General features: G+C 41.0%; 1 protein-coding gene and 1 pseudogene across 1 annotated transcript; one reads left to right on the forward strand and one right to left on the reverse strand.

The window, feature by feature from the left end:
- Positions 1 to 3000: 3000 nt before the first annotated feature.
- Positions 3001 to 3789, reverse strand: LOC137959417 (uncharacterized). Its single transcript, XM_068806801.1, has one exon. It carries the CDS (start codon positions 3787 to 3789, stop codon positions 3001 to 3003), a length of 789 nt encoding a protein of 262 aa, XP_068662902.1.
- Positions 3790 to 4884: 1095 nt separating this feature from the next.
- On the forward strand, positions 4885 to 7518 carry LOC137959418 (uncharacterized; annotated as a pseudogene).
- The last annotated feature ends 6523 nt before the right edge of the window (positions 7519 to 14041 follow it).

Here is a 14041-nt window from a genome sequence, read left to right on the forward strand (position 1 = left end):
GAGGGCCTGGAATGTAGAAGGTGCATTTGAGATACCAAATGGCATTACGAGGAACTCGAAATGCCCATGGTGCGTGCGGAACGCAGTTTTCTCCACATCTGATGGATGAACTCGGATTTGATGATAGCCAGATTTCAAATTGAGCTTGGTAAAAATAGTAGCACCATGTAACTCATCTAGCAACTCGTCCACCACTGGTATGGGAGATTTTTCTTTAATGGTGTGCGCATTGAGTTGCATGTAATCCATACAAAATCTCTACGTCTTATCATGCTTGCGGACTAGTAATACCGGGGAGGAAAAAGGAGACCTACTTGGCTGAATAATACCCTCGGCTAGCATCTTTTGGCACTGCCTTTCAATCTCATCCTTCTGCAAGTGGGGGTAATGATAAGGACGCACCACTACGGGTTCAATGCCCGTTTTCAAATGGATGTGGTGATCACAGTGCCTAATTGGCGGTAGAGCAGTAGGTTTTAGAAAGATATCCTCAAAGTCTGTAAGTAATTGAGATAACTTATAGTTGTCCGTGCTATGTATCTGAATAACCGGAAGGGGGCAGGGCACTGATGCCTGTGTGCCATGCAATGTAATCTGATGGTGGTCCTCTGTGAAGGTCATGGTCAGAGCCTAAAAATCCCATAAAATAGGCCCCAATAGTTGTAGCCACTTAATTCCCAGTACCAAATCAAATCTGGACAGTGGAATCACCAGGAAATCCGCAATAAATGTGTGTCCCTGAATATCAAAGTAGGTGGCTGGAGATATGCCCACACTGGTAATTTTAGCCCCATTGGCTATTGATACAGAAAGGCATGTCTGTTGCTGGACGACTAACCCAAGTTGTTCGGCCGCTGGTTGACTGATGAAATTATGTGTACTGCTAGAGTCAACTAAAGCAAGTAAGTGGAGATTATGTAACTATGCTTTAACCTGCTTTGTATTAGAAATGCGCAGACTAGTCATGACATGAAGTGAAATCTCTGGACCCTCTTGGTCTGTCTCCACAATCTCCTCTTTGGGAAGTATGTCTTCACAATCCTCCCACAGACATATACTGAATAATCTTTTGCATTGGTGACCTTGTACATACTATTCACCACAGTTAAAACAAAGGCCCTTGGCCTTTCTCTGATCCATTTCTTGTTTGTTCAGTTATTCGAAGTAAGGAGCTGGAGGAGTAGAGTTAGAACAGTTTGGGCGTGGTGCTACACTTGCTGTAGAACGTGGAGGACCATAATATGGTGCTAGAGTAGTGAAATTTTGCCTTCCTGGCCATGCTGGTTTTCTGACAAGTGAATCCTTCAGAGCACGTTGCTTATGCTCAATTGACCTGGCTAAATTCATAGCGTGGTCCAAATCTGTAGGACCATGGAATTCAACTTCCAGCCATAGAGCTTCTGTCAAACCAGCAATAAAGATGTGAACATACTGGGTGTGACTGACAAACTCATTAGTGCGGACCAACCGTTCCTGAAAGGTCTTTTGATACACCTCAAGTGATCCCGTCTGGTTATAATTGATTAATTCACCCAATGGATTGCTACTAGCTGGATGACCAAACCTCATCATGCATGATTGTCGAAAGGTTGCACAATCCTGAGCCAATTGGTCATTTTGGAATTGGTGGTACCATAGGAGCGCTTCATCGAGCATGTGGTAGGCGGCCAAATAAACTTTATCATCCGCAGGTGTTTTTTGATGATAAAAGAATTGATCACATTTGGTTAACAAAATTAAGGGATCCTTAGACCCATCATATGTAGGAAAGTCTAGTTTTAAATACATGGGAACCGTATTTGGTCCCTGAGCGGCAGGCCACAAATGGGGATTGGTATGGTGCATTGGTGGTGGTGGAGGAGGTGGTTGGTGGTAGTGATGGCTGTCAGGAGTAGGTTGCCGAAGGTTGTGCTGGTATCCCACTGTCATCCTATCACCAGAGGAGGGCTTGGATGGCGGCATCCATGGATTTGATGGACTCACGTAGGTCAGATGTGGTCTGACACACTTCTTCCAAAGATTGAGCTTGAAGGTCTGTCCTCTGGCGATTATCTTCAACTAATTGCCTCAAATCCTTAGGGGAAGAGGAATCCCCAAGGGTGGACCTGTCTGATACCATGATGTTAGGTTCTTCCCGAGCCATGGATTGAGTCACCCTTCTTTCCTCTCTTCCCTCCATATTGAATCTTGACGCAGGAAGAGGTTTCTTGTTTCTTGAACGTGGAATGATGGAAATAGGAATGGAATGATTGAGCTTTGAAGAAAGCTCGACTTGGACCTTAGAGGGAGAATCTAACCTAGACCTCTGAGGGAGAATCTGACCTGTTTAATTCTAATTTCTCAATACTTACGTTCCTTCACCTTGACGTCCCCATAAATAAAATACAAAATAGACCCATGGATCAATTGGTTCATGCCATATTTCATCTAAACCAAACCAAACCAAATTCAATTACATTAAAAGTAAATTGACATAATTTAATTCCTATGCCTATGGATAACTCATGATGCTATGGAGTCCATAACAGAGTATGGGCTCCTGACCCAGTCCCCATTGCTGTGTTAAGGCCGTCATGGTCATCGGCTCGAGAGGGCGGGGTGTCCTGTTATGGTCCAGGGTTAAGTACCTATGTCTTCTGCTCCTAACAGGCCAGTATTTTGGGTAGTATTGGCTAGGTGCTTAACAATAGGGAAAATCAAATCATTAACATGCACAAGAACATCCTCAACTACGCCCTTAGGATAGGCATTAGATCTATCAGCCAATTGAATCACAACAACAGTTTTATTCAAAGGTCCAAGTTTCAAAGAAGCATATATAGAATATTGCATGACATTAATCGAAGCTCCTAAATCTATCATGGCTTTCTCAAATCTGATGTTACCTACCGTACAAGGTATAGTAAACATACTTGGATCTTTGCACTTCGCATGGAGTTTTATTTGAATAATTGCAAAAACATTCACCCCTACTCTCACTTTCTCACATCCTTTAAGTTTCTACTTCCTCTTAATTGTGCATAGTTCTTTCAGGGAATTAGCATAATGAGGCATTTGTTTAATAGCATCTAAAAGTGGAATATTTACCTCACATCTACGAAAAGTCTCATATAAATCTTTAATTTGCTCATCTTTTCTAGAATCTGCCAAATCTTGTGGAAAAGGAGGAACTGGTTTATAATCAAAAAGTTGTGGAAACTTACGCATAGATACGTCATCATCATTGGGAATGTTCCTTTCCGCAATGATGTTTTTCATTTTTTCTTGCTCCGACGATGCAGGGGCTGCCTTTACTGGAATCTCAACCTCTTTAGCACTTCTCAAAAAGATTTCACATGCATTTTCACTTGGATTTACTACCGTTTGAGAGGGTAATTTCCCCAAACTTTGTGCCTCTAGCTGACAAATTGCTGTTGCCATCAGGCTCATCTGATTGTCCAAACTTTGAATAATGGCCCTTGCCTCTTGTTGAAAGTGTTTCCTCTCATATTGAAATTGCAAAGTATTAGTGGCAATAGACTTAACAATATATTCTAAAGACATACCAGAATTGGAAGTTTGGCCCGGTTCTTGCCTAGGGGGATATGGCTGCTTATATTGCTTGTAACTTGGGTGATTTTGAGTCATGGACTGATTAACTTGTGGAGTCCCATAGCTAAGGTTGCGATGATCCCTCCATCCCATGTTATACGTGTTCGAATATGGATCATACTTCCTTTGCGGCTGTCTAGGAAAACCACCTGCAGCATTCACTTGCTTAGTTGGCTCCTCTTGAAGAGTTGGGCACATATCGGTTGGACGCTCTACTACTGAACAAATCCTACAAGTCTTCGTTGTTTGCGTATTACAACCATTTGACGAACAAAAGAAGTTAGACTGGCAATTTGTTGTTCAAAGGAGGAAATATTTTCCTCATTAACATTCTTAGATGGAAGGCAAGGCCTTGTGTCAAATTAATGAGAATTGGTCGTGTTATGGACTCATTAGGGGTTTATTTGCAATTTCTATTCATGAGGTTTATTTGTAATTTTTTGAATATTTGGAGTTTATTTTTAATTTGTAGAACTTATGGCCTTTGGCATGTTTTCCCTAATTCCCTATATAAGGGCGTAAGATGAATGAGAAGGTAAGTATTGAATTAATTAGTTGTAATCAGGTCAGATTCTCCCCTCTGAGGTCTAGGTCGGATTCTCCCTTTGAGGTCCAGGGTTGAGCTCCCTTCGAAGGCTCAAAACATCACAACAATCCTCCCTATTCATCGTCTTCATCGCGTGTTAGATCTGGGGCGTAACATCTTGGTATCAGAGCGGGAACACGATGGGCCATGAAGACCCATGGTTGGCGATGCATAGACAAATCAGAGAAATGGCTGCAGCAGGCATTGCAGCGAAAGAGATACAGAAATGGCGTGCCTCTTGGGTGAAGTATTGGCTAACAACGGAGTATTGAGAGGCATTCGCTGGAGAAGCTATCTCCGACGAGAAATCAGGTGACCAAGTAACCACTTTGTCCCGTAGACCAGCCGAAGCCTCTGCAGAGGATTTGGGGTCAATCTCAGATCCGGAGGGGCAGAGTGACTTTGCGTCACCACAAATTAAAATTTCCGCACACAGAATTTCAAAGCCGAACAACGACGATGATTTGGGAAAATCAGAGGGGTTTTTGGCTACGACATCATTGGCGTTGGTCAGATCGGGGGAGACCTTAAATCTGGAAGCACACCAACATGACTCACGGTGAGTAGAATCCCATCACGATCTGCAAAAGGAATATATTCCGGCGACTATTTTGACCCAGACATCAGACGGCGGCAACCCCAAATCGTGCACATCGGAGGGGTTTTTCCCCTCCCCTGTCTCCCATGAAGCCATACATCTTCCACCGATGAAGAAAACCATGACACTGGCGGAACTGGAAGTTTATGGGGCACAAATTCCGTTGAAACGGGCCGACGAGCGGCTGCCATATTCGCCACATCAGCACAGGTTTGCCTTTCACCACCGGACACAGAGGAGGCTCCGTTGGCGCCATCGGAAACAAATCCGGTGGGCTTTGGCTTCCGGATTCTCATTCTCAGCCTCACCCTTGTCCTTAGAAGCCCAACAGGGTACCACATCCAACGAAATTTGGGGTAAGATTTTGAAGCGCCATCTATTTTATGTTAAAATCTGTGGTTCCACGCGGTTGAAGGGCCTCCAAGGTGCTGAGCAGCAACAACACTGCTCGGAAATTGGGAACGAAAGCTCTTTGTTTCGGGAAGCCACGAACCAGAGCCCAAATGTGGGAATTTCAGCTTGGGTCTATGCTAGTCGAGATCAAATTTTTGGGAGGATGCTAGAATCTGTAAAACTAATTTTTTAGGAATGTCGGGAAATTTTTTTTGGTGGGTTTGTTTTTTGTGGATGCGTACAGTAGCTGTGCAGAGGTGAATTGTCAAATTGTAGAGGGGCGGTTTCCTTTTCTGGATTCCAAGGAGATAGAATTCGTTTGGGTAGTCAATTTGAAGCTGAAACTTGGACGGAAGGGCTTTGTTTCCAAGACTAAGGCTTCTGGTGTTCCACCTAACTATGAATTGCATAAAACTATTGTTGGAGATGGACATGTTGTGAATGTTATTGACACTTCAGGGCTATTTGATATGGTGTTGATTCATATGAACATAGTAACAAAGCTTGTTAGATGCCTTGCTTTATCAAAGGATGGAATTCATGTTGTCCTTCTGGTTTTCTCCATTGGAAACCGGTTTTCAGAGGAAAAAACCCCTACCTGTCCAAACCTTAAGCAGAACTTTGTCAATCCAAAAGGTATGGTTGCTCAGAAGATTGTTGTCCGGAAAAATCAAAGAGGAGTACATTTTCAACGTGCAGGTCCTCAGGAGAAGATCTATTTCAACCCACATGACATCAAGGCTTGCATTGTCACATGTGGTGGCTTGTGCCCTGGTATTCATACTGTTATTCGAGAGATAGTAAGTGGTTTTAATATTATGTATGGAGTGAATGACTTCCTTGGTATTCAGGGAGGATATGGAGGATTTTACTCCAACAATACCATTCCATTGACACCAAAGGTTGTGAATACTATTCACAAACGTGGTGGGACCTTCCTTTGTACCTCACGGAAAGGTCACGATACAATGAAAATAGTTGACGACATACAGGACCGGGACATTAATCTGGTTTACATAATTGGAGGTCATGGAACACAAAAAGGAGCATATACCATATATGAGGAAATTGAGAAACGCAGGCTCCCGATCACTGTTGTTGGAATCCCTAAAACTATTGATAATGACATTGCAGTGATCAACAAATCCTTCGGTTTTGACACAGCTGTAGAAGAGGCTCAAAGGCCTATTAATGTTGCACACATTGCAATTGAAATTGTTGAGAATGTTGTTGGAATTGTGAAACTTTTGGGTCGTTACAGTGGGTTTATAGCTATGTATGCTACTTTGGCAAGCCGAGATGTGGATTGTTGCTTAATTCTTGAGTCTCCATTTTTCTTAGAAGGGGAAGGTGGACTTTTTGAATTTTTTGAGCAGCGAATTAAAGAAAATGGGCATATTTTCATTGTGTTAGCCGAAGGTGCTGTGCAGGAGTATGTTGCTCACAGCATGAGTCATATGGATACAAAAGATGCATCAAGGACTCATTTACTCCTTGATGTTGGCCTCTGGCAGTCTCAAAAAGTCAATGATCATTTCCCTAACAGCCAGAAGACAGCAATAAACCTGCAGTATATTGATCCAACTTACATGATCCGTGTAATTCCTAGTAATGCATCCAACAACATCTACTGTACTCTTCTTGCCTATACTGCTGTTAATGGAGCCGTAACTGGATATCCTGGCCAGGTGGTGATTGGCATGGATGTCGCTACATCTGAGTTCTCTGACCATGAGAATAAGTCATATGATTTGAATTTCAAAGTGGCAAACCATGATAGCTCCCAGAAAATTTTAGGAGACGGCTTAAAGACTGTCTACAAGTCCTTTGTGGCCTACTACCCACATGTGTCTATTGCGGATCGAATTGCTACGGCTGATTGGGAACATTACAACATGCTAACAAAGGAGATTAGGGAGCAAGTTCAGAGTGTTGGAGATCATTTTCTTCTTACTAACTCAAAGCGTGTGGAGAAAGCAATCCAGGACAAGGCGTGCAATGCTTTTCTATTGAAGGTCAACCATATTGGCTCAGTCACAGAGAGCATTGAGGCTGTTCAGATGTCCAAACATACTGGTTGGTGTGTGATGACAGTCACTGGAGTGATGGAAATGAGGATACCTTTATTGCTGATATGGCCATGGGTTTGTCAACAGGTCAGATCCAGACAAGAGCCCCATGCCTGTCTGAGCCCCTTGCCAAAGATGACCATCACCCTCCCCAGGTTCTGTGGGCTGTTTTTAGATCCAGTGTTGGCCTGAATAATGAAATTGCAGAGGTAGTAGACTCTGTTTACCACCAGTTATCAAACCTGGTTTTGGAACCTCTGCATCGCATGATACTGACATAAGTGAGAATTGCAGTGATGAGGTAACCAAAAATAATAATAATAATAATAATAATAATAATAATAAAATTTTTGCTCCTCTACTAGGTTGCTCTATTTTTTTACGAACAGGCAATTCTACATTGAGCTTGAGGACAAGCTCGTTCTCCAGGAGGGGAGTAATGTTATGGACTCATTAGGGGTTTATTTGAAATTTCTATTCATTAGGGGTTTATTTGAAATTTCTATTCGGTAAGGGTTTATTTGTAATTTTTTGAATATTAGGGGTTTATTTGTAATTTTTAGAACTTATGGCCTTTGGCATGTTTTCCCTAACTCCCTATATAAGGGCGTAAGATGAATGAGAAGGTAAGCATTGAATTAATTAGTTGTAATCAGGTCAGATTCTCCCCTCTGAGGTCTAGGTCGGATTCTCCATTTAAGGTCCAGGGTTGAGCTCCCTTCGGAGGCTCAAAACATCACAACAATCCTCCCTATTCATTGTCTTCATCGCGTGTTAGATCTGGGGCGTAATTGGCCGCCATATTTGCAATCAAGTTTCTTGCGACCTCAGGAGTTTTATCCATCATAGCTCATCCACTTGCAACATCAATCATGCTCCTATCAGTGGGTAGAATGCCTTCATAGAAATACTAGATAAGAAACTGTTTGCACATAATTTCATGAAATATTCTGAGTATTCATGTAGGGACTGTCCGTTATGCTGCCTTACACCACAAATTTCTTTTTGAATGTTGGCCACCCTTGAAGTTGGGAAATATTTCTCCAAAAACAGTCTCTTCATCTCATCCCATGTAGTAATACTCCTAGAGGGTAGATAATAGAGCCAATCCTTAGCTGAATCCTTCAAAGAAAATGGAAAGGCTTGTAATTTATTTTGGTATTCAGTCACCCCCATGGATTTCATTCTCGTGCATCCCACATGAAATTCCTTTAGATGCTTGTGAGGATCTTCACCTGTAAGACCTTGATATGTCCTTATTTTAATTCAAATGTACTTGTAGCATCTAAAGTGGAGAACGATATGCATAAGGATTATTGATTAAAATCAAGGGCTGCAAGCTCTTTCAAAGTTTGATTTCCAGCCATGACTTCCTCTTCCTCTAAATCAGGTTCATTATCAAATTGGGAATCAAGAGCTAGATCTTTCCCTTCAGAATTCCTTCGAGCTTCTCTCCTTAACCTGCTCAAATTTTTCTCTATTTTTGGATCGCACTACAAATTACCTTGATTAGAAGATTGATTTACAGTCATAAACAATCAATGGAACTCTAATAAAACATGAAAAACAAATTAAGAAAAATCTAGAATAACGAAAAAATAAAAATTCTAAAAAACCTAGAAAATAGTGAATTTGGCTTCGGAGTCAGAATTCTACCAAAACCGTAACAAGGAAAAACTAACAAATTTTTTTTTCAGAAACTTCAAGAACGAAATAATGATCACAAGAAGCAAAAAAATCAACTAGAATCACTCCCCAACAATGGTGCCAAAATTTGGTGTGTTGTTGTAGGCAACCAAAAATAAAACCTATACTCCAAATAATATATGTAGTAGTGCGAGTAAGGATCGATCCCAGGAAGAGTGATTAGTGTACTTTTATGCTCGATGAACAGGGACGGGGTGTTTGAGTATAACAAAAAAAACTTTTAAAAAAACAACTTAGAAACAATTCAAATTAAAAGAATCAAAATCAATCAAAAGAGAAAACCTTGGTCTAAGTCAACATCCTCCATCGGAATTTCACAACAGATCATCGATGCAAGCATATATCAATTCGCACTTGAGTATTCACCGTTGGAACTATCTTCCTATCTCTCCTTTATTAGTTAATTAGAAAACAAGTGATCCAATTAACCTAACTACTAAACAACCCAAGACAAGGTCTAAAGGTTTAATCTATCAACAACCTTAAGAATTTGAGAGATCGATGAAGCTAAATAATACAAACACAAGTGGCTGTATTTAATTTAGTCCAGTGTTCTTCTCAAGATCTAATAATTTCTGAAGCGACAAATCATCAAATATCGATTGCTTCACAGGTTAGAGGAATCAAACAATTACAAATTTGATATCTAACCTAGCTGTAGATTGCAATGAGTAATAAACTAGTAGGCCTCCGAGTGATTAAACAAGACAATCATGAAAGAAAGTTATAGAAAACATAAATTGAACGATGAAAACAAATCAGATCTCATAGTTGTATTGATTCCGATGGCTTCAATTTCCTTTGACCAAGTCTGGAAGTTTAGCCACGCATGGCCATGAAGAAAGCTGAGGGAAAAACTAGAGAAAAGAGGGTGAAAAGCTGGAGAAGTGACCAAGAGGGGGTGTCCTCCTGAACTCTACTTGTGCCTCCTTTTTATTCCCCTTCATTCTCCCGGTTTAGGGTTTTTCTTTTCAAGCATCCAGCTTGGGTCACAGTGCACATGCAGCGACTTCAAGCCCATTTCGACCTGAAGGCAGCTAGTATCTCTCAAAATTCAACACATAAAATTTGTAGAACATTTTCTTGGCATTCCATATCATCTTTAATCCTCTCCATAAGAGCTCCAATGAGAGAGTTATTCCGAGATGATGAATCAATGTTGAAACTGTCCAGAACCACCCAATTAACTTCAATTTACACTTAACACCTCCATTTGCATCCTAAATCAAAATATAAGAATAATGAGTATATTTTTATCACCAAATAATTATAAAATCCTAAGCATTAAGGGATAAAATCATCTTCCCTGGCCCCTTGCTGGAGATTTCAACGCCACTCACTTTTGCTCATAAAACCCCCTCAAGAAAAATTACCTACCCCATGTGTGCCTTTCCTGACCTTGTCAGAAGCCTTGACTTCTCTGAAATTCCCATGTCCAGAAAAGATTTTTCTTGGTCGTAAGATCAGCGCCCACCTCCCTCCCATTCTATCCTAGCTAGACAAATTCCTTGCCAGCCCTTAATGGCTCCAAATCTATGGAAATACTTCTAGACAAGTTCTCAGCCAGGCCTACTATGACCATTGGCCGATACAGTTAAATACAAACCCTCTGACCTAGGGTTTTTTGAATGTATAGAAAATAGAAATACTTCATTGACTTCATTAACTTATTATAATCAGGGTACATGAACCTCTATTTATAATAGAGGAAGGTAATAGAGTCCAATTACAATAAAACTACCTTTGTCGCAATCACACCCAAACTCTAACACTTAAAGATAAGTCCTAGCATAATTAAATAACTCAATATAGATAAAAGACAAACATAACTCAAACTAGAACTCTTTTAGGATGTGACCATAAGATAGAGATGCCTTTGTGAGTCCTTCTTGATCTTCCAACTTATGTGATAATGATGTCAGTTTGTGGTAATCATGGTAGGTTCTACTTCTTATGTTGTTAGACCCATCTTGTGGGCCTTCCTTGGTCATGTGGACCATCTTATAATAATCTTAGATATGTGGGCCTTCCTTGGTCATCTGGCTTTGGGTCTATCTTCCAACAGGGTTGATCCCCCATTCACTTTGAGAATTCTTGGCTGCATGATAGCAGTTTCATTGCTAATCTTGCCTGTTGGTGGCAAGAAATTCCTTGCAACTCCAACCCAAGATGGTCTCTTCCAAAAAAACTAAAAGCTTTGAAGTCCAAGATTCACAATTGGTCCCTCAACTATTGTGATTATGTTGCTCATTGGAAATATTTTGTTCACTGTCGGAACATGGTGTATGATCTCTTGGAGGAGCAAAGGTCTCTCTCTTTACCTGAATCAATTCTTCGTAATAAGTTAAATCAATATCACTATGCTTTATTACTTAATGAAACTACTCATTGGAGGTAGTGGGCCAAATTCCACTGGCCAACTAACTGATATTGGAATACAAAATTCTTCCATGTCGTCGCCTCAACAAGATGGAGAGTTAATCGTATCACCTCCCTCAACTATGCAGGTAAGGTGATTATGGATAGTCTCTCTATTTCTCACATTCTTGTTAAGTATTTTATAGATCTCTACACTAAGGAATCTTTCAATCGAAGAATCTTTCACCAATTCCAGTTTTGTCGTATTACTATTGTGGATGCCAATTGTCTAGACCAATCCTTCACTACTGCGAAAATCAACTCACCTGCACTCAGAATGCCTAAGGACTGGGCCCCTGCCCAGACGGATACAATGGGGAGTTCTATAAGTGCTGCTAGAAAATCATTCGGAAGGATGTACATGCTTTTGCCAATACCTTTCATGAGTGCGAAACCATGCACTGAGCCATCATTGTGTCCTCATTGTGTTAATCCCAAAGAAAATAAACTTGGTTCAACCCCAAGATTTCAAAACTATTAGCCTCGCCACCAGTTCATACAAAATCATTGCTTGTATCTATGCAAACCATTTTCGTACCACCCCTTTAAATAATAAACCCTTGCCAAAGTGCTTTCATAAAAGGTCAAAATCTCCTAGACTCAGCATTGGCTGCTCATGAGTTAATAGATTCCTTCAAAAGGTCCAATCTTCCTAGAGTATTCATCAAGCTTGATTTTGAAAAGGTTTTTGACCGTGTCAATTGGAAGCTACTTGATCATATCTATGACCAAATGGGGTTTGGCTGTCATTGACACTTTTGAACGCGATGTTGCATCTCAAATGCCTCCTTCCTCCTAGTCAATAGGAAATCATGCAGCCATTTTAGGAGTAAGAGAAGAATCTGATAGGGAGACCAACTTTCTCCCTTTCTCTTAATCCTCGTTGAAGAATACTCGTCCTCCATGGTTCATTGTGCCAAAAACTCTGGTTGGCTCAACGTCATATCTTCAGATCCCGCATAGGACATTGTTCTCTTGCAATATGAGGATGACACCACTTTCTTCAGAGAAGGTTTGTTGGAACAAGTAATGCACATTAAAGCCCATCTCAACTTTTTTTAACTCTCCATTGGGAAAAAACTGAGTTGGGGCAAAATCCTCCATTTCCGGATTTAATGTAGACCAAAATGTGGCAAAAAGTGAGCTGGTCAAAATCCTCCATTTCCGGATTCAATGTATACCAGAATGTTTTGAACACAATGGCTGAGAATCTAGGTAGCAAAATCACCAATCTTCCAAGAACCTATTAGGCTTTTTCCCTTTGTCTCCTAGTATGCCTTCCAAAAGCAATTGGCACGCGGTGATTGACCATTTGGAGGGGAGTTTAGCCACTTGGCAGGGAAAATTTCTCTTGAAATTTGGTAAGCTCACTCTCATAAAATCTTGCCTGCATGGAGTCCCCAATTACTATTTCTCCCTTTTCCATTGCCCCGCTGCAACTACTAACCATCTTGAAAGACTCAAAATAATATTTCTGTGGGGTGGGCACAATGGGGAGAGAAAGTACTGCCTAGTTAAGTGGGCTGATGTGTGTCAACCTTCTCATCTTGGTGGTCTTGGGGTTCGTAACATTGCCAAGGCCAACTCCACCTATCTTCTGAAATGGATCTAGAGATTCAACTCATCCCCAGACTTGATTTGGAAGGCCGTTGTTGCTGCCAAAGAAAATATTCAGAATCGGTTGTGGACTGAAGGAGGCCGATGTTACTGCATGTCCCTTGTTTGGAGGAAAATTGTCCTCCTGCTATCTACCTTCAGAAAGGTAGTCAAATGTTACCCCGATAATGGGTGTCTAACAAAACTCTGGTCTGACTTGTGTTTGGGATACAAAACCTTAGACAAAATATTTGGTCCTATCCATAATCTAACCACAAACAATAGCGCCTCTATCACGGACTTATGGTCTGGACTTGGCAGTTTGAACCTCAATCTTCGTAGAGCCCTTACCGATTCAGAAGCATTATTGGCCTCTAGTCTCCTCATTTCCCTATATAGATTAAAATTCAAGAGCACATATTGGAAACCTTCATTTAGACTCCTTGCCCTAAAAGAGTATTCTCCACAGCCTCGGCTTACAACCATCTCAATAACAACCCCGTACCACACACAAACACTCCCCTCTCCTCCCTACGACACTGGCTTTGTCCTTACTAGATCCTCCTAGTGTAAAATATTTTATTCAGTGTGTTTGTAGACGCAAAATCCTCACCTCTTACTGCCTCATTAGGCGGGTCACTCCCGTTCAGGACCCATCCTCTCCTTTTTGCCAAAACTCCCCTAAAACTGCCAAGGATGCCCTCCTTTATTGTCAATTCCCCCAAGCCATTTAGGTTAGCCTCCTGTTTATAATTGGAATTCAATAGTGAATCCCACAAATTTTATCATCCATGATTCTCTCTGGTATCATAGCATTTATTTTTAGGACTCCATGGATTAGCTCATGGAGATAGAAGAAGCGACACCCATTTGGAGAAAACATGAGGAAGAAAAGGGTTATCTTTTATTTTTTGAGAAAAGTTATCGAATGATAAAAACTCTGAAAGAACTTATCTTTTCTTCCTTTTCTTTTCCATATTTTCTTTCTCCATCTGAATCATTGCTGTTACAATGTGGGACCCACCATGGTGCTCGAGCTGGTGGGACCCACCATAAGGACGTAGGTCATCAAGAAGAGTCCTA

Source organism: Aristolochia californica, unplaced genomic scaffold, assembly GCF_029961685.1.
Source record: "Aristolochia californica isolate CCGP_79_NKW_82.1479 unplaced genomic scaffold, dmAriCali1.0.hap1 SCAF_3, whole genome shotgun sequence".
Classification (NCBI taxonomy): domain Eukaryota; kingdom Viridiplantae; phylum Streptophyta; class Magnoliopsida; order Piperales; family Aristolochiaceae; genus Aristolochia; species Aristolochia californica.